Source organism: Lissotriton helveticus, chromosome 5_1, assembly GCF_964261635.1.
Source record: "Lissotriton helveticus chromosome 5_1, aLisHel1.1, whole genome shotgun sequence".
NCBI lineage: Eukaryota > Metazoa > Chordata > Amphibia > Caudata > Salamandridae > Lissotriton > Lissotriton helveticus.
In genome coordinates this window covers 1,515,814,762-1,515,836,606 of record NC_136065.1, presented here as the reverse complement: position 1 = coordinate 1,515,836,606, position 21,845 = coordinate 1,515,814,762, and the positions used below count along the sequence as shown (strand labels likewise).

Genomic DNA, 21,845 nt, shown 5'->3' with positions numbered 1-21,845 from the left:
TCCGTTTCTCTCCCCCCTTTGTCCGTTTCTCTCCCCCCTTTGTCCGTTTCTCTCCCCCCTTTGTCCGTTTCTCTCCCCCCTTTGTCCGTTTCTCTCCCCCCTTTGTCCGTTTCTCTCCCCCCTTTGTCCGTTTCTCTCCCCCTGTCTGTTTCTGCTCCCCCTGTCTGTTTCTGCTCCCCCTGGTCTGTTTCTGCTCCCCCTGGTCTGTTTCTTCTTCGCCACCCACCCAAGGTCTGTTTCTTCTCCCCCAAGCCACCCACCCCTTGTCTGTTTCTTCTCCCCCAACCCACCCACCCCTTGTCTGTTTCTTCTCCCCCAACCCACCCACCCCTTGTCTGTTTCTTCTCCCCCAACCCACCCACCCCTTGTCTGTTTCTTCTCTGCCAACCCTCCCACCACGTGTCTGTTTCTTCTTTCCCCCTTGTCTGTTTCTGCTTCCCCCCTTGTCTGTGTATGCTCCCCCCTCTTCTGTATATGTCCCCCCTCTTCTGTGTATGCTCCCCCTTGTCCGTTTCTGCTCCCCCTGTCTGTGTTGCCTCTTTTCCCCGCCCACCTGTCCCTTGTCTGTGGTGCCTCTTTTCTCCTCCATGCCGCTGCTTGTCTGTGGTGCCGCTTTTTATTGCCCACCCCCCTGGGCAGCGGTGCCTTTTTTCGCTGCCCACCTGCCCCTTGTCAGGGGTGCCTCTTTTCCCTGCCCACCCGCCCTTGTCTATGGTGCCTCTTTTCTCCACCCACCCTTGTCTGTGGTGCCTCTTTTCCCGACCTACCCGCACCTTGACTGCAGCACCTCCTTTCCTCGCCCCTTGTCGGCAGTGCCTTCTTTTCCTGCCCATCTCGTTGTCAGCGATGCCCCTTTACCCCGCCCACCTGCCTCATGTCAGCTGTGCCCCTTTTCCCCGCCCAACTGCCCCTTGTCGGCGGTGCCCCTTTTAGCCGCCCACCCGCCCCTTATCGGGGGTGCCCCTTTTTCCCTCCCACCTGCCCCTTGTCAGCGGTGCCCCTTTTCCTCTCCCACCCGCCCTTTGGCGGTGCCAATTTACCCCACCAACCGCCCTTTGTCGGCGGTGCCCCTTTTACCCACCCACCCGCCCTTTGTTGGCGGTGCCCCTTTTACCCACCCACCTGCCCTTTGTTGGTGGTGCCCCTTTTACCAACCCGCCCTTTGTTGGCGGTGCCCCTTTTCCCTGCCCACCCGTCCCTTTTCGGCGGTGCCCCTTTTCCCTGCCCACCCGTCCCTTGTCGGCGGTGCCCCTTTTCCCCGCCTACCGGCCCCTTTCCTGTGGTAATTCTTTTCCCCGCCCCCCCCCCCCTTGCCTGCGGTGCTTCTTTTCCCTGACCAATCGCCCCTTGCCTGCTGTACCTCTTTTCCCCACCCACCTGTCCTTTGCCTGCGGTGACTCTTTTCACCGCCAACCTGCCCCTTGCCCGCGTTACCTCTTTTCCCAGCCCACACCCCTTGCCCTTGGTGCCACTTTCCCCGCCTACCCGCCTCTTGCTCCCAAAGCGTTTTTATCCCCAACCCCGTCCCATGCCCTTGGTGCCACTTTTCCCCGCCCCTTGAATGCAGTACCTCTTTTCCCCCAGCCACCCTCCCCATGCCCGTGGTGCCTCTATTTCCCGCCCACCCGTCCTTTGCCAGCGAGCCCTCTTTTCCCTGCCCACCCGCACCTTGCCCGCGGTGCCTCTTTTCCCTGCCCACTGCCCCTTGCCCGCGGTGCCTCTTTTGCCCACCCACCTGCCTCTTGTCCACCCGCCTCTTGCCCGCAGTATCTCCTACCCTCCCACCCCTTTCCTGTGGTGCCTCTTGCCCACGCCAACCCACCCCTTCTGCCAGTGCCTCTTGACCACCCACCCACCCCATGCCCGTGGTGCCTCTTTTACCCGGCCACTGTGGTAAATAAATAATTAATTACCGGTACTATTTTTGACTATAATTAATAAACGGTTAGCTCAATAAATAAGAGTCAAGATACGAGGTAGCTGGAGTATACAGGCTTTAATCAAGCATAAAAGGACAGAAACAGGACAGCCTGTACGGGGATGGGATGGCAGCTGCCGGGGGCAGGATCTGGGCAAGAGTGGCCACTTTTAATAACAGTGCACAAGTATATATAGTTAAAACATTTACATGGCATTCAATACAGTAGGCGTAGCAGTAGGCGGAGTTTGTAGCAGTCGCGAAAGATAAGGCATAAAGTGGGTGTAACAAGAGGTGTGTACAGGGCGTATACATAGACATGTGATGTAAACGTAACAGAATATGCAATGACGTGTTACCAGGAGGACTGGGGGCTATGACTTCTGCACTAGAAGAGGAGACGAAAGTCTGGAGTGTCAGAGCGACATGTACCTAAAGCCTATCTAGTATCTGGTGTTTTAGAGAACATGTTGATAGAATCCAAAAGTTATCAGGGCAAAGGCTAACAGACTCTAAGACTGGTGCATGCATTATTCTACATGTAGTGCGTGTTGAGGAATATTAAATGACCATTAATACAGTATTTCTCTTACATGGAGACGTAAAGGCTAGACTATGACTGAAACTATTGATGCGATTCAGTAGCTTGGGAATGCAGAGAAGGAGAGCTGGACTGATAACTAGAATCATAACATACTCTTGGCAGACTGGGAGGCAGAGCCAGGCCGAGCCGGGCACTGTGAGGCAGGAAGTAAGTGAAGGGTCAGGGATACAGGTGGGGGCTGTATCGCTCCTCGGAGAGGGTTCAGGAAACAGGAGCTGAATCTGAGTCCGGGCCCTTTTGAGGCCTAGAAACGGGGACTTTTCAATGAATTAACGTGCACACTGTAAAACGTGGCAACATAGCTTCACATAGGCCTAATATTCGTTGTATTCACGAAGACCGGAAACTGGCATACTAGAGATGGACACAACTGTAATTGCGTCTTTAATCGATCATAGGGAAATACATATGCATATTAATCATGCACATATAACATAGGATGGGGAACACGTAGGGACACAGAACATGGCAAAATTTACTTTTCCACACCACCCTCCCCATGCCTGTGGAGCCTCTTTTCCCTGCCCACCCACCCCTTGCCCGCGGTGCCTCTTTTCCCTGCCCACCCGCCCCATGCCTGTGGTGCCTCTTTTCCCTGCCCACCGCCTCTTGCCCGTGGTTTCTCTTTTGCCCACCCACCTGTCTCTTGCCTACGCCAACCCACCCACCCCTTCCCCTAGTGCCTCTTGACCACCCACCCACCCCTTGCCCACGGTGCATCTTGACCACCCACCCACCCCTTGTCCGCAGTGCCTTTTGACCACCCACCCCTTGCCTGTGGTGCCTCTCTTGCCCGCCCCTTGTCCGTGCTGAATCTTCTCCTCCCACTCTACCTGAAACTCAAGTACACATACTTTAATTTATTGCTGTAAATATTAAGCTACTAATTTAAGATGCCTTTTAAACTTTGTAAAGCTGTTTAACTTTCTCTGGGATTATGTCTGCCCCTGGAAAACCCAAATAACTATATATTCATTATATGACTTCCTTTTTTCCACAGCTTGGGCGTCATACATGACCAACTCACCCACTTTGATTGTAATGATCGGCCTGCCAGCCAGGGGGAAGACCTACATGTCTAAAAAATTAACCCGGTACCTAAACTGGATTGGTGTGCCTACAAAAGGTGGGTTTTACACCAAAGATGTTACCTCTATAATGCCCTGCCGCCTTTACGCGATTAACAATGTTTCCTGGATGAGCTATTGAGTTGACCGCTCTATGCTAAAGTTTTTGGTGTTTTGCTTCTACAATGTCTTTGATGTCTAAAACTGAAACCAGTTTGTTTTAAAGGTACAGGATCACAGATAACTGTCTGAATCTCTACCCTTACACCTCTGTTGCTGTGTGTCTTCTTCTCTGATTCCTTCTACCTCCTTTTTCATTCTCCATTTCGCACTCCATCTCTTTACTGCCATGCGTCAACCCTTCTCCCCTTTCTGTCCTTTCTTTTCCCTTCTTTCTATCCTCTTTCTTACACTCGTCTTATTTCTGTCTTCCACTCTCTCCTTTCCTGTTTCTCTCTTCTCTCTCCCTTCTGTCGATCAGTGTTTTTTAGCCATTTTAATGTGTTCCCTAATTTTCTCATACTTCATCTACGCCCTTAAAAGGATCCCCAAGTTTAACCTTTACCCACATTTTTCCCATCCAGTATTCAATTTAGGAATGTATCGCCGGGAAGCAGTTAGGTCGTACAAGTCCTATGATTTCTTTCGGCACGACAATGAGGAAGCCATGAGAATTCGAAAGTAAGTCCGCCGAGGGTTTGCATGCAAGGATAATCCTCTTCGAAGCGCATGCTCATTAAAAACAAGTGGGGTGTTTAATTGTGTGAAGGAGCTATGTTCTAATAGTTGTTATTAGAGTTGTACCTCTCAACCAGATTTTGTGATCCTGGTCCAACTACTTTTGCTCTTTGTACCTTGGTTTAGTTAGCAACAAATATTGAGATTATCTAGAAACAATTGAACCCCAGTGTTCTGAATCATGTAAAACACAAGGCATTTTACATGTCGCATTGTGATACGTGGGACCATTTAATGTGCATGATTATCTAGCCTTTTAGGCCTGACTACACAAGTCATTACTAGACGCATCACACCCACATACTCAAGACCATCTATATAGAGTAAGTCTTCTTGTCAACCCTCTTCAGTTTTTGGGCTTGTTTAGGTGTACCCCTTTAATGCATTGGCTCCATGAGCTGTTGTCCCATTTTAGATCAGTCCCACGGTATATCATGGCTGGTTATTCTAAAACTTACTTTGGTAAAAACTTAAAGGAGTCGTTCTTTATTCCTTGGCACACAAACATAGTGATGTTAATGAATGTGCTGTGTTCTGTAAAGTGCATTGTGGCAGGTCTTACTCTTAACAATGTGTCAGTGGCAGCCGCACGGAGCTCCCTGGTTAACTCAAGCTCAAAATAAAGGGGTTGATAGGAAATGCATTCATTGTTTCCAATACCCACGCATCTTGCCAATACCAGTGTAACAGCTTGCTGCCTGGATGACTGTGTCTGTAGCAGGGGAGTTAGTGGAACTGCTGCCAGTGTGTCCCTCTCCTTAACCCTCTTCATATTGCTGCTTCTGTCACTGTTACTATCATGGCACCTCTGGCAGCATTTGCTAAATGTTAAAGCTTTAAGACCATTTATACATGGCCTTCAGACTTGCCCAATGTGAAAGCCCGGCAACCTGCATGACTGGAGGCTATATTAGAACCTTTTGGTTTCTACTTTGGCTGCTTTCTCCTGCCACAGCCTTCAGCCTTTTAAATATTCTTTGACGGTGGCTGAAAACATGGTTGCTATATATTTTACTTGCTGTTGCTGACCATGTAACCGGTCTCAGAGTACTGAAGTGACTGCCTTTTCCCCTGTGACACCTGAAGGCCTGTCCATGGAAAAGTCTGATGGTGCGAATGATATACAGGTGCATGCCGGGTTGTGAATAATATTCTTTGTATTGGTTAGCGGGCAGCCTATTGGCGAAGAGTGGAGGGGAAAGTCACTGGTAGATCAGGCTCCTGTGGATGGAGAGGGTGAAGTGTTATTTGGGGGAGGTCAAAATGCAGTTATCAGATGTCCAGGAGAAGCCCCCCAGCAGGCAAGCAATGTCTGTTGCTTAACACATCCGCAGATTTATCTTGGATTCTAACTTTGCTTTGACCCCTGACTGGACATGATCAGAATACTCTCCAATCGTGTTGTGTTAATTTTAGAGCTAATATGCATTGGGTCAATGGATTTCGAGAAGGTGTTGCTAAAATGTCTTCACTGTTTCCATTGCTTCGCAGATTGTTACTTTCATCTGATAGAGACATCTAGCCGCAGATTCCTTACCTTTAAACTTCCAGGCATCCGGAACATTTTTCTTAGAAGTACCCCTGCGCGCCTGTAGGTGGCATCTGTTGACTCCTTGTGATGTCATCGGCGTCGTATTAGTCATTGTCGTGATGTCTGCGTCCTCAATATAACCTCCACTCTGGTGCGCTGACGTCAGTTCTTTTCTTTCCGCGCCAGCTAGCGCAGATCCGTCGAAGAGAGCTTACCCACTGTCATTTTTTGCCAGACTTTTTTTGAGTTTTTGTCGACTCCTTTTGGTGTGTTAGGATGTCTAGTAAGAAGACCTCTGGGTTCAAGCCGAGCAGCGTCTGTCACTGCGCCATGTCGGTCACGGACCCCCCACTTAGTGTGTGTCTGGAGCGCAACCACGACATGAAGTTGTGCTCCAATTGCCGGGCCATGGCACCAAAGTCTTTATGGGAGCGGTCCCTAAAGCTGATCGTGGCCCGGCATCTGGCCTCTCAGAGGTCGCCTTGCCGATCTCAGTCCTGGTCTCGGTCGAGAGGAAGGTCCGAGCACCGCTCCGTTGAATCAAAGTCCTCTACGTCTAAATCTTTGAAGTCAGGCAAGAGGCACCACCAGAAGTCGAAGCCTGCTTCGACTTCGCCCCACCCATCCTGCGACAAGGTGGAGAACCCTCAAGATTCGAGGCCCACTCCGCAGAGATGTACATGGGTAGGATCCATGCTTCCCTGCCTTTCCGGGATCGGTAACTACCCCACCAAGCTTAAGGAGTTTTATGATCCCATGTGCACCGTATTTGGGTGGCCTGACCCTACCAGTGCACCATTAGGCCCGCAGGCTCAAATGACGGGTGAGTCCCCATGGGTTCCGCGGCTTTGGTGCCAAGGCCTCCAAATGGAGCCGTTCCCTGGTCCGGACTGGTGCCGGTCGCACCTCCACAGCGACCTTCCCCCGGCCCTGTGTACTCCGCTAAGGTCCTCTGCGTCACTGGTGCCCACTGGTGGTGCCTCCCCAATTCTAATTCCCAGCGACACAAAACCAGTAGGGCATCCTCAGACGCAGAGACCGGCTCCGACGGAGCTGTCCGGCTTCTTCCTGTTCACCCTACCCTATTCTAAAGAGTTAGGAATGGATGAGGAGGATTGGGAGGGGGAGCAGGATCCCTTAGAAATCCTGCAACCATAAGCCATGGACTGGTACGAGGAACTGGGTGATGTCAGTGGTCTGGACACCTCCGCAGATTCTGGCATGCTGTCTCCACCTAACCTGGCTATGGGGGAGGGGGCATCATTTGCTATGGTGGAGGGTAGGGCTGAGGAGGTCTTGGACCTGCAGCTCCCTATGGTGGCAGTCAAGACTAACTTTTTGATAGAGGTCTAGCAGCCTGGTATCTCCAGCTCGGAACCCTTGCTGCCTTTCAATGAGTCCTTAGCGGACGTCCTTCTGGGCACCTGGTCCAAACCCAGCACAGGGGCTCCTGTGAATAGTTCGATTGCCCACTGCCATCGCCCTGCACTGGGGGACCCAGTTTTGCTCACGGTCCGCCCCACCCCACAAAGCTTGGTGGTTCAAGATTCCACTTCTCGTGGTGCATTCCCTTCCACACCACCGGACAGGGAATCCATGAGACTGGCAAGCTTTGGATAGAAAAAGGTTTCTTCCACCAGTCTGTCATAGCGGTCGGTGAACACCGCATGACTTTTGGGCCCTTACTCCCATTCAATATGGAGCACAGTTGCGCAGGTACGGCCCAGGGTCTCGGAGGTAGACCAGATCCTACTCTCCCAAGCCATTTCAGACTGGAGACCTGCAGCAAAGTTCGCCATCTGATATGGCTTTAACACGACAGACTCGCTGGGGAGAGCGATTGCCCTGACGGTGGCCATACATCACCATGCCTGGCTGAGGGCATCTTGTTTTTTCAGGGGGATGTCCATGCTAACATTGTGGACATGTCCTTTGATGGCTCCCCTCATTTCGGAGACAAAGCAGATGCCGTCCTTGAGCGTTTCAAGGACTCCCTGGCTCCGGTCAAGTCCTTGGGCCTCACCACAACATCCCAGCCCGTTACTTCTTTTTGCTCCTTTTGTGGCTATGGAAGGGACTACCAGCCGCACCAACCCTATTCCAGCCAGAGGGACCCGCAAGTGCAGCTGCCTCTGCCGGGCCGTGGACGCGGTTCACCATGACCCTGTGGGTCGAGAGGCCAGAAGTCGGGCCAAGCCACAATCCCCTCGTCCACCGCAAAACCTTTCTAGTCCAATCCCCCAGGATTATTCGCGACCATTTGGTGGCAGAATGAGCCATCATCTCCACCACTGGCGAAACATTACCTCGTACAGGTGGGTGTTGCAAATAGTCCGAAGGGGCTACCCCCCCCTAGACACTACCCCTCCACCTATGTACGATCGGCTGACTGAGGATCACCTTGCTGTACTCCGCGAGGAAGTCAAAACTCTCTTGGCCAAGGTCACTATTGAGAGGGTTCCTGGGTCACAAGTAGGCTGTAGTTGTTATTCCCGCTACTTTCTGGTCCCAAAGAAGGATGGGGGCCTTCGTCCTATCCTCAACCTCAGAGCCCTCCACTACTTCCTCAAAAAGGAGAAGTTCTATATGCTCACCCTCTCTCAGGTCCTGTCTGCCCTGGACCTGGGAGAATGGATGGTAGCACTGGACATGCAGGATGCCTATTTTCATAACCCCGTTCTGCCTGCCCATCACCGCTACCTAATGATTTCGGTGGGCCACGAGCACTTTCAGTTTGCAGTGCTCCCCTTCATCCTCACCAGTGCTCCTTGGGTGTTCACAAAGGTGATGCCGGTGATCGCAACCCTTCTGCGGATATCAGGAGTTCCAGTCTTCCTCTTTCTTGACGACTGGTTTTTGAAGGCAGGCTCATCCCAAGCAGTCGTCTCCCACCTCCAGACTATGCCGAACTTCATACATTTTCTGGGGTTCCTTGTCTCTGTGCCGATATCACACTGGACTCCCTCTCAGACATTCCCTTTTAATGGGGCAGTTCTGGACATAGTGCAGTTTTGGGCATACCCTCCGGAACAGCGACTCCAGTATATTCAGGCTAGGATGCGGATGTTTCAGCCTCTATCCTAGGTTTCTGTGAGAATGACTCCGAGGCTGTTGGGCCTCATGGCCTTCTGCAGCCTACTGGTGGACCATGCACGGAGGCGCATGTGGGCTCTGCTGTGGGACCTAAATTTCCAATGGGCACAGCATTAAGGAGATCTCACCGACCTGGTTCAGGTATCGGAGGGCACTACGAAAGACCTGCAGTGGTGGCTGACAAACATTTGGGTCAGAGGCAGACCCCTCTCACTTCCCCACCCAGATCTCACAGTAGTGATGGATGTGTCTCTTCTGGGATGGAGCTGCCATCTGATGGAGGTGGAGATCCGAGAACTATGGTTTCCAGCAGAAGACAGGCTCCATATCTACCCATTAGAACTTTGTGCGATTCGACTGGCAATGAAACCCTTTTTTTCATCCATCAAGGAAAGGCTAGTTCAGGTGTTTACAGACAACACTACCACCATGTGGTACTGCAACAAATAAAGCGGAGTGCGCTTGTGGACTCTGTTAAGAGGCTCTGTGCCTCTGGACTTGGCTGGAACCATAGGGCATTTGCCTGATGTTTCAACATCTGGATGGTTCTCTGAAAGCCAGAGAGGACGAACTTAGTCGAATGTGCCTTGAGGATCTGGAGTGGCTTCTCCATCTGGAGGTGGCACAATGTCAGCAATTTTGCTTGTTGGAGTTTCCAAGGCGGCTCTCGCTCAGTGATGCTTTTCGACGTGTGTGGAGCTCAGGCCTCCATGCACCTTTCCGCGCATACCACTCCTGACCAGAGTGCTCAAGAAGGTCAGGAGCGATCGGGCACAAGTCATACTTGTTGCTCCGGATTGGGCACAGAAAGTTTGGGATCCAGAGCTTCTGAATGATCATCGCTCCTCCGACCAGGCTGCCCCTTCGGTAGGATCTTCTGTCGCAGCAGCAGGGGAGGGTGCTCCACCCGAAACTGTCCACTCTCCGCCTCTTTGCATGGCAATTGAGTGGCGACAGTTAACAGCTTTTGACCTTTTTTCCCAAAGTCTCCGGGGTTATTTTGGCTGCCAGGCATCCCTCCACAAAATCGGTGTATGCCTGCCGATAGAACAAATTATATCAATGTTGTACTGAAAGGTGTATTGACCCCTTATCTCCCTCTCTGGCGGATATTCTCCTGTTTATTCTCCTGTTTATCCTCTGCTTTGGGCACCTAGAAGGGCAACCTTTCAGCCCGCTCTGCTTTTTTTCGGCTGCCAGATCAGCCTTCACTTTTTAAATCCCCTCTGGTACAGAGATTTTTGAAGGGGTTAACCAAATCGTTTCCCCCTTTTCTTATGCCACAATGAGACCTTAATTTGGTCCTTCCTTTCCTGATGTGCTCACCCTTTGAGCTGATGCACAACTGTCCCCTACGGTTGCTCACTATCAAAACAGATTTTTGATGGCCATTGCCTCTGCCAGGAGGGTTAGCAAACTACGGGCACTGCCATTCAAGCCTCCTTACCTGACATTCTTCCCAGACAAAGTGGTACTGAGAACTAGGGCATCCTTTTTTCCCCAAGGTTGTGACTCCCTTCCATCTGGAACAGACAGTTACTCTGCCACTTTGTATGCACCTCCGCATCCTTCCAAAGAAGAGGAGCGTCTCCACCATCTGGACCCAAAAAGAGCATTATCGTTATACCTTGATCGCGCGAACGAGTTCTGGGTCGATGACCAACTCTTTATAGGATATGTGGTAGCAAAGAAAGGGTGCGCTATCCAAAAGTGGACCATATCCCGCTGGGTTATCCTCTGCATCAAAATATGTTATGCCTTGACAAAGAAGCAGCCTCCTTAGGGCCCATTCCAACAGGGTGACAGCAGCTACCACAATCCTCCAGCGTGGTGTTCCTATTTCTGATGTCTGTCAAGTGGCCAAGTGGGCATCTCTGCACATGTTTTCCAGTCACTATTGCCTGGATTCTCAGGTTCACAGGGAGCGCCGGTTTGGTCCCTCTGTCTTACAGGATTTCCTGGTTTATAGCTTTTCCGCAGTCCGACCTCTTTGGAAGGTAGTGTTTGGGTATCTGTTCGAAGGGAAGGAATCTGCGGCTAGATGTTTCTATCATATTGATAAGTTACTTACCTTCAGTAACTCCTTATCTGGTAGAGACATGATCTTGCCGCAGATTCTTTACAGACCCACCCATCCTCCCTGCACTGCGGAATTGTCTTTTAGTGTCAGGGCTGTTCCCTTTCAGGGCCCTAGTTTCTTTAACACACCATGGTTGGTCACTTCATTTCTCCACGCTTCTGACATTCAAAGTTGTGAAAAATGCTGATGTCCGCGTGCCAGAGTGGAGGTTATATTGACGACTCGGACGTCATGACGATGAAGCTGACTCTTTCGTGCGGAGACTTCAACGCACCTACTGGAGCGCAGGGGTACTGCTAAGAAAAATCTTCCAGATTCATGTTCATGTGGTGTGTTTAAAGTGCTTACATGTGTGCTTGGTGCCTGGGGTGTACCTACTCCTTGAGGTTTTTTGTTGATCTTCACAAGGTGCATCTGTGTGCCTACCCTTGAATGTGTTTTCATAGGACTTGGTCTGTGGCTAGTTCCATGGATGCCTGTCTGACACTGCACTGTGTTTGTACCCTGGTGTGCCTGTTCTTTCAGTCGGTATGGCTTCTTGTGCCTGTTGTGTGCTAAGTCATTGAGCTTCTGGTCTGCCGTTTGAGCGTGTTCTTGCCATGACCTGGCTGCTCAGTTCTTGTGTCTATTTTCACAGCAGTGCCGGTCTGTCCCTGAAAGTGTGTATAACTCTGGTCTGCTTGCATGTTCATGGAGCTTACCCCTAGTAGTTGCTGTAGTGTATGTACCGTGCAGTATAAGAGTAGTGCAGTATAAGAGTAGTTGGTCTCCTCATCTCCGATATCCCTCTACACGCCTTCTGTCCCTTTGTCAGTGCTCTTCTCCACCATTGTCTCTTCATGTCCTATGCTTTTCTTACACTGCCTTTGACACACCCTCTTTTCCCACCTTATATTTCTCCTTAGACTCCTTCCCACACCGTTTTTGAGACTCGGTAAGACCTGACAGTTTCCCAACAACTCTTCATTCCTACTCCACACAACCATGCCCACATGTAAAGTCTGCTTGGTGAGAGTTCATGCTGCATTCTAATTCAACTTTGGAAAATGCTGTTCTTATGGAATGGATGTAAATTCACCCAAGGCCGACTATTCCGAGTCTCAGGAGTGGTGGCTGTTGCGTGCAATACATGCAGTAAGTAACAAGCATTTGCAATGCAATAGGTCTCGCATTTGCTAAAGTTAGAGCTGTTTGTGTTAAAAATGACAATGTTTTCGACTTTTGTTTTTTATTAGCAGTGGAGGTATTATATTTGCACTGCCCTATTATCACTGGTGTAAAAAAGCAAAAGTATAAAACATTGTCATTTTCAAGCCAAGAGCTCCAACTTTAACAAATGTGAGACCTATTGTATTGCAGATGCTTCTTTTATTAACTTTCTCACTGGCCCATTTGGGTTCAAAGTGCATTTATAGCGCGTCTACTACCCGTGACAAGGCGTCCTTTATACCAGCATTCACATCTGAAAAATAAATATAGCTGAACATGCACACTCTACAATTAAAATGTAATCGCTTTATTTACAATTCACCCGTGTTTATTGTCATGAAAATTAATTTCAGAGAAAAGACCCAGTCAAACAATAATTCATAAACAGAATGGCTAACAACAAGCAGCCCAAAAATATAAGATGGAACAAAGGAATATCTCCGGTGAATTTTTAGCTACAAAACCAGTAAATCAATACTTAGCAAATTTTAGGAAGATCTTTAGGGGCCCAGGATATCCTTTAATTCGTTGATGAGCTGACTATTAATGAGAGGCAACAAGTGGGGTGCTTGAAGCTCACAAATACGAATTAAGTTCTTGAGGCATCGCAAAAGATCGAAGCCAGTCTGTGATGAGAAACTTCCAGGCGGTGGAAAGGTTGATTACTTCCTGCACGCACCGGAATACAATCATTTGGTCCATTCATGGCACTGTTGGGAATGGCTTCTCCGAGTTAGTGTTTAAATTTAAAAACGCTGTTCCGAATTCCGAAGACTATCATCTTTTATGTGGTCTTTTGCATAATTTGACTAATGCATGAGGCTGTAATAGTCCAGACAGACGCTTGAATCGGCTACCCCAACTAACTTGTTGGCTCACTCATCTGTAAAGCTAGTTGAAAGAAATCTCATAAACTGGTTTCTAGTGCATACATGCCCTCTAAGTGTCTACTGAATTACCTTTTAAGTCTTTGGTCTCTCTTTTCATAAATCAATGCCAAGTTACTGACCTTCTCCCAGTCTTCCTGGACTGCAGAAGGAATACGTAACAAAAGAAAGGGGCAACAAAGGGACCGCGGAGGAACGGGACAGATATAAAATGAAAACCTTAACACTTGACTTTGCAAGGGACACACGTATTATAAACGGCCGGATTTCGTAGTGCGAGGTGGAAGCCTCTTCGCACGGCTGACTCATGATTCACACCAACAGAGGAAGAGGCAGTGGTAAAAATAGAAGATGGACACTGCGGAGGAAACATATCTGTAGTGAAAGCATTAGAAAGTTAAAATGTGCAATTTTATTTTTTTCATTTCCGTAAATTCTCTGAATTTAGTGTAGTACCCAGGTGTAAAATTGCAGATCGGGTCCTCTAACCATGCTAATCTGCGGATTCGCCACAATGTAAAGCCTGCAATATGTGCAGTAAACAAATAAAGTATACTTTATAATGTTTCATATATGATTGCCCATGATGTACGCATGAATTAGTAGCCACCTATATTAATAATTTATTATTGTTAAAAAGCCGCACTACGTGATAGAGAACAAGTGATTGGGGAAAAAATCATAGACTTATACAGTATGCAAGAGGGCCACTGTGTGATTTCCTTCAGGATGTCCGTCCCTGGCCAGGCTCTATGCACAGCCTCTACAGTGTCTGAGCAGCTCCTGCCTCGTACACCCCAGGTGCCTTTTGCGAAACATTGGTGCCGGTAATTTTACCCTGAATTGCTGGCACTTTTTAACTTTGATGGTTGGATGTTGATGCACACGGCAACCAATTAACATGCACATTTCAAATGTTATCGGTCTCATATTTGTAAAATTTAGAGCACCCAATGTCTCCGATCAGGGAGACCAGAGGGTGAAGGACAGCAGAAAAAAAAGAGTTCACCTACACCAGACATGAACACTGACTCGTAAGGAAATGGCACTTAACCGGTGCACCTTTGGCCGTCAAAGGAAGTGACGCATTGACAACTGAACCAGTTAGAAGGCACCAGAGAAGAGGGACACAGGGGATCTACCAATGGTGAGCAGGAGGCGGGAATAAAGTAATTTTTTTCAATGCAAAAGGTCTTGCAGACAGCGCATGAGCGCTGTTGTTCGACCTAAAAAGCGTTAGCAAAGCCAATAGGTCTCGCTTTTAAGACCCATTGGCTTTGCCATTGCTGTTGGCCTATGCTGTGGGGTATTGCCCTAAACAAAAACTGTGATGCGGCAGCGTTATTTCATAGACTTGATCATGTTTGGTTTATTCATGCGCATGCACCCCAATGCATGTGTGCACCTACAAAATGGCGTGCCTACATTTTTTTTTTTATTTACTGATCCAATATGGATCAGTACATTGAAATAAATAAATGAATCTGAGTAGCACTTTTTGTAAAGTGGAGTGTCCCGGCAGCAATTTGCCGCTGGGACAGGTTTATGGCATTAGACAAACATTCTTCCCTTTCGAGACACAGCATGGAAGCATTTATTTTCCCATGGAAAACACACTGCTTATGATCATGATAATTGTTGTTTGACTCCCTCAAGCTTAGTGATTATGCTGTCCATAAACTCACGCTATTTTCTTTAATAAAAAAAGGATACTGTGTAATCTACTGTCTCATCGGAGTACCGAAGCAATTAAACCTCAGAATAAGTACAGTGAGGCAGAAGGCTCACTGTAATAGTGCAGACAAAGACGAGCATTGGCAGAGCCAACATGTCTCGCCTTTATAATGCGAGTGGTGAGATTTTGGCTTTGCCAGTGTTTGTCTGTGAAGTACTTTTTTTTAAAAAAGGTAAAAGGAAAAAATCGGAACACTGAGAAAACCAAATGCATATCTTTTGGTATCTCAAAACTGTACATTGAAATCAGTATTTTCATTATTTATAAATGTCATGGTTTATTTTTCAAATACTTTTCTTTCAGAAAACTGATCATAATTTGAAAAGAATAAAGATATGTCAGCATCTAAGGAGAAATGCTTGTCAAGGCCTAATTTACTTTCTACAGGATTTGATTATTTGGTCCTCTGTAGTAGCCCGGGAAACACATTTATGATCTTCCAGGAGCAGTTTTATGCTCAGTAAATCTTCTGCCTCGTGCACCAGCTGAGTGGGTGCAGCAAATAGTCTTCCCACAGCATCACAAGTGCCTTTGTGTGCTAAAGATTGTATTTTGATTAAATATGTTGAATGCAGGACATAAAAAAACACCTGAAAAGTCTGCTCTTCATCCATACTCCAGCAAACATATCCCTGTTACTGTGCTTTTACAAATAAGCTGGGAGAGGTGGAGAGCAACACAATACAGGCAGAGGGGAGGGGAGGGGAAGCAGCACTTGAAGAGCGCTAGAAAACACATGCACTTTCAAGAAGTGCTGAATGGAAAAAAAAGTAATTCTCTAAATGTGAGCTGTAAAAAGATGCAAGTCATTCAATCAGGTAGATCCTAAACAGAATATGCTCCACGGGAGGAACAAACACAAGGGGAAGGTAAGCCATCACATAAGAAGTAAGCAGATTACACAGTGGCAATAAAGTGAACCAGTGGTAAGCAATGGGTGGGCTCCTATTCACAATAGACATTTCATATCCCAGACAGTGCAAGCTGGGCTGTCTGGTTGGTAGAACCGAACAGAAACAAGCACGCATTGGCAAAGCCAATGGGTCTCGCCTTTGTTATCCGATCTTTTGGCTTTGCCAATTCCTGTTGCCAATTCTGAACAGCAACGTGAACAAAAACAGTAATTGGCAAGCCATTAGGTCTGGATTTAATGTGAACATGTAAAGAAATCAGAATTGTTCATGTTTTTGACTTCATGCATTGCAAAATTAAAGCTAATCGTATTAGCATGCACACACAGAAACAAGCAGCCCATAACAAGACCTATAGGTTAAGACCTACAGATATACATGCACACAAAGACAACACATATATGGACATGCCCAACAGAGGCACATTCGGCACTATAAAGATTTTGCAACTGCAGCTGGTGGCAAAACAATAATTAAGACGGAGGGAGAAAGGAAGTAGAGGGAGAAAGGGTGGAGAATGGTATCTATTAGAGCTATAGACGAAGAAAGCACATGAAATATGGGAAAGAAACAAAAAGAAGAAAGACTAAAGGGTGGAAAAATTAGAGGGGAAGACGAGAAAAAGGAAAGAGTGAAAAATACCACATAATTTAGATCTATTAGAGAGAGAAAAATATATATGCATTTGCCTCCAGATGATGAAGACATCCTTAGCCAAGCAAGCATTCATAAAGCCAAGATGGAACACTAAGGTAGAGGGGCGCTCCATCTCACCTACTTAGATTGAAATAACCGGAGTTAACAAACGATTAGAAGGGCCTGACTCTACAGTGTTAACCTGCCTTAAATTTAGTTGCAAAAAAACAAAAACAAAGACCGAGCAGGAGCTTGGAGGAAAAAGGTAGCATACCAAAGTTAACGTACGTTTACCAGTTTGTCCTCCTTCTCTTTGTAATCAGTACCTCCGCAGATTACCCATTAACATGGGTGGGCAGAGGTTGGGCGGGAAAGAAAGTTCTTTTTTTGGTGCTGTGTCAGTCTGTTCCACGACGATTGGTCATTGGCAAGCATAGGACATTGGATCAATATATTGCTTCATGTCACTAGCGAGGTATTGAAGCAGACCGAAAGTTAGACTGAATTTGGACCGGGCAAAGTGCTCGGCAACGTCGGGAAGTTCCTAAAAAGAAACCGAAGAAAGAGAACGGTGTTGCTTGGGCTGAACAATTTAGAAAACAGTGGGTTGCTCCACTTTCCTTGACACACAAAATATCCGTACGAGCAAAAGCGAAAGTGCCCGATATTAAATATTAAGTTTAATTAGGTGGTGTTATGTTGCAGAATTCACTAACGGGGGTGCACTATGCATTCCTCTTTGAGAGCTTTATAAAAGTCTGCGCGGATTTATGCAGGCACGTGGACACCTTGGAAGCAGAGGCATTGGTCTGCTGCTTCCTACAGCTGTTGCAACCAGTGCTTTAGATGGGCGGTAATGTCCGGTACAGGGTACCTGCACTGCTTTAATTTGAGAGGGAGTAAGTACTGCACTTCTAAGGAGAGGCACAATACTTGTAATTGGAGGGTACTCTGGTATAGGGTACCTGCACTTTTAAATTTCCATTAAATTTCCATTTCAAGCACTGGTTGCCACATCTTAGGATAAACAGAACGTTTTTGAACTTCGCTCCAGTTTCCATGAATGTGTAAAAGGGGAGAGTAGAATGCAACTACTGGAAACATTGGAAATAAATCTCCAGGTCTTAAAAGCAAATAAATATGTACAAGAATGCCTCCACTGTGAGAGCGCCCCGCAGAATACTGCACTTTACTGATAGTACAGGGAGTGGCTGGATGGGAGCTAAGGTCCAGCCAGTCAGTAGGCCGAAGAGAGTTGAACAATGCCTGGGAGGCAAACCGGATTTACTGCGACATTCTGCCTGCAACTTAAATAATTATGTTAACAATAGGAACAGAGTTTCAGATTGCACGTTCACATTGCAAGAACAGTATTACCCAGTCCAGTGGCATTCACTGTATTTACACTGGAAAGTGGAACGGCTGAGCTGGCCCTGATCCCTCTCTGCCGCAAGGCAACCTCTCCAAAAGCTACCTCTATATTCATTTTAAAGGCCCAGCTGCAAAGAGAACTGTTTCATTCATGTGACAAATCACTACTGTTCTCACACCAAAACCTTATTTAATCTTCACCTGTCCCCAAAGCCCCATCCGACATAAATACCCCCTCATTCAGATAAAGGAGGCCCCTGATATTCACGCACAGGCCTCGTGGGCCCCTACTATCCACAGTCCTATCAAGGGAAAGCAATTTCGGTGCTACTCTGGAAACGAGCAACAATTTTGTGTCTGTTTCATCCTAATGACTCTGTTGTGGCCGCCTGTGATTGTAAATAATCCACTCATCTGGAATAGTCTTCTCCTGGTGCTACAGCTACACCAGACGTTATGGCCCAGTCAGACACTGACTTGTGCTGCAGGGGTTTCATGTTCATAGCAGCCACACATTTGGTCAAACAAATGATTAAATTAGAACTGGTTGCACTGATGTACAGTGCAAAAGATCTTTGCAGCAGCCACAGGGTCGTAAAATGAAATAAAATGCCCTGGTGCAGAAGAAAGGAAAACGAGATTGCGACGATGGAAAGGTATTTTTTCTACCTAATTCAACAAGAACAAGCATTGGCTTAGCCAATAGGTCTCGCCTTTGGGACCTTTATAAGTGTTTAGCCATGCAACAGTTTATGTTGTTGCACCAAGGATATTGTGCTGCATAACTAAATACTTATAAGGTCCCAAGGGCGAGACCTATTTGGCTTTGCTTATGCAACAGGAAAAGGCAAATTATGCAGCATAATGCAGCACATTTTTTGATCGTTTTACTTCATTATTTTGTCATTTTTACAGCTGTAACACTGTCAGGAAAAATAGATCACCCTACTAGTACCAAGTACAGAAATAAGCTACTGAAAGATGACCCGTCAACCTTTGCACAAAGCCTTCCGGTCTGCAGGAAACCAAGTCACCATATTTGTTGTAACTTTTCATCCGTTTGAGCTAGGTACAAAGTTTTTATTTTGTTAAAATCAAAAGACTTTGCTGTATATCGTGGATTATGTGGCAAATGCGGCAAACCCATAATTATGTGAAAATAGAAAGTATTAAAACATGAATAGGAGTGCTTCAGATTAGGATTGGGGTGAATCAACAGAGCTGTGGGCCCTTGCATAGCAAGGGCTTTGCATGTCAGGGCTGGAGTAACAGAGATGTGTGTTGGACCCAGAGGTGAAATAGAGGTGCATCGGCAGAGCCGTGCATCTGGGCCTGCAGAGGTCGCTCGATGTGTGAGCTCGAGACTAGAGCAACAAGATATGTAGGCCCAAGGATTGGAATACCCAACTCCGAAGGAAGGAAGGCTGAGCCAGTCCGACTAACGACTGGAAACTATGTGGAAATGCTACATGAGTGCACACACGAGAAGCGTGTATGCAAAGACAGTCAGCCTACAGCTCGAGTAGGCTGCTCGTCCAATCCTGCACTGACAGTTGTGCACTGTTTGTTTGTGGATCAGCCTCTAGCTCCAGGGGTCTGCTGTGCAACGGCCACTCAGGGCAGCGCTTTTAACAAACGGTCCATACAATACGACATGCACATTGTTACCAGTTTGGGTCTTCAAAGCAGGACTTGACCAACATAAAATTGTGAGTTACCTCTGTGAGGCCAGGAGGCCTAGGCAGAAGTCAGTCACATTTGTTTGGCGCACAATGGTCTTTTCTCCAACCGGCAGAAATAACGACAACCTTTTCCTATAGGTGAGTCCAAAGCGACCAACTCATTTCAATGCTGAAAAAATACTACATAAAACTCAATGTTTTTTAAAGGGAGCTCTGCGTTCAAGTGCTCCTAAATATGGCAACTCTCACTTGCATTCTTAAAACAAGCGCGCGCGACCAAGCTAATTGAAAACAGATGGCCCCTGTGCACCGCTGCTCGCTCCCGCAAGGTGGATGCCGCCACAAGCATGAGTGCTTGAAAAGTGCAGACCAATTTATAAAAGTCACCTCGTAGGGCTGCGCATGCACACTGCGTTAGGCTCGACTCAAAAAAGCCCCTTAGTGGGAGCAGCAGACACAGAGAGTGCGAGGTGAGAAGAAAAAGAACCTCAGTTAAATCAAGAGCAGTGGACGGGCATGGATTAACTTGAATCCATCTGTGCTAGGTGTGTGCTCCACACAAGGATCAGAAGCATTGATTGGCATGAAGTGATAATTAAGGAGGCTGCAAAGAAGAGGGACACTGAAGCCAACAAATGGCGAGCAACGGGCGGGCTTCAACCCCTTTTTAATTTTTAAACAATAGTGTCTCAAGCGAGAGTCTGTTAGCGCAAGCTGCACCCTAAAAAGGGCTAGCCATCTTAGGACAAGCAGTGCTTGTTTGCACTTTCTTGGTCCTAGTACAGTAGAAGATAAAACATTAAAATACAATTCGGCCTACTACAGTGAACCCTGGGTGGTCATTGTAGGGTAGGAAGCACTTCACCAGCTAAGCTATTTCACTGGCTACCTAAAAAAAAAAAAAGATTGCGCTTACATATTACCTGATCCTCTTCCGTGATTTTTAACTTGAATGTAACACAACTTTGCGTTGTTTAATCTCATTTTAGCTGCCTTTCGAGCATTTCCTAAAAATAATTTATGGAGAATGTCTGTGCTGTCACCACACTGTCAATAAATACAGGGTTTATGGCACCACTTATTTTACCTTTGCGGAACGAGACCCCCTTCCTGAGTCTTTATTTTGGAAAAATGTACTCTATAGAATGATTGCAAATTCGTTTATGCACATTTGCTGATAGTTAGGCTGTGATATTTCTCTTAAAAACTGATAAACAACTGTGAAGAAGTTACAGGTAAGGAAGTGTATATGGAAAGAAACTTTTCACGACAGGGGTAGTTAGCGCTATAGAAATCACATTTACTTCCTACCCAGTGCTTTGAAAAAGGTGTTACCACTGAAATTGGTAATTTATTAAACGTGACGACTGACGCCACTCTCCGGGAAACTTTGTGTTACTGCTGCCACAGTAGTCTGTGAAGCTTTCATAATCACAGTTGGTAAATGTTAATCCCCCCCCCAAACTGATAAATTTACTGTGATAACTGAAATACCTTAATTTAGCCATTCGCACTCTGAGTGCCCTGATACCACATTTTAGGACCGCAATCAATCAGGGGATTGTAAGCGTAAACAGTGGGTGTAGAGAGCAAGGGCATGGTGTCAGGGTGGTGGAGGTGTGTGTGCGCGGGCTTGCTTTTAATGCAAAGTTCCCCCATTGTGTATCAAGCTTCGGGTAAATTCTAGTTTAACGTATTTAGTGCCTTCTGTACCCTAGTCCTGATCACCTTGTAATATTTCATGGCTTTAAATATACATATTTTTGGATGGACACAGGCGAAAGCAGAACAAAATCACCCCTTTGGCAGAGAATTCTGCACATTTAATTACGTCAAGGCAATATATATATATATATATATATATATATATATATATATATATATATATAAAAAACTTTTTATCCATGTGCTTGCAGCGTGCGCACAACAAACATTTTAAAAAACGCAAACCAAAAATGCCCGTAAAAATATTGCTAACCTCTTCAAAGGATGCGGGTGGACAGACCTAAGCAAAGAAAGGCTGGGTCCTCACATGCGACTCGCAGACTTCACACGCATTCGTTTCTTTTCTATAATCATCCAGCACAAACCACTGTTCGACTTGGACCATTAGTTTATCAAAACCCCGTATCAGTGCGGGGCAAGTGAATACTTACCAGGATAGATCAGACTGTAATAAAGCAAGACCTCTTGCGACCAAACAAACGCTTGAATGTCCCATTTCTGGCTGTACCACTTCAAATTAAAAGCCGCATGTAAAAACACGGACCTCTTAAAAGAGGCTGTCAGCGCGGCATATACGAATACACAGGCTTCAAAGCTTATGGTACCGTTAAATATCCTGAGGATTACGTTGTTTTTAGCCGACCAAACTTCACCTTGT

The 21,845-nt window shown here is 46.9% G+C and overlaps 1 protein-coding gene across 8 annotated transcripts in view; it reads left to right on the top strand.

Annotated features, from left to right (window-relative positions):
* LOC144755520 (6-phosphofructo-2-kinase/fructose-2,6-bisphosphatase 2-like) overlaps positions 1–21,845 on the top strand; it is a 342,874-nt gene that overhangs the window by 51,940 nt on the left and 269,089 nt on the right. For all 8 annotated transcript variants that reach the window (XM_078644531.1, XM_078644530.1, XM_078644528.1 and 5 more), the window contains exons 3-4: positions 3,523–3,648; positions 4,174–4,270. In XM_078644531.1, coding sequence (XP_078500657.1) covers positions 3,523–3,648; positions 4,174–4,270 — 223 coding nt within the window. The remainder of the gene's footprint in view (positions 1–3,522; positions 3,649–4,173; positions 4,271–21,845) is intronic.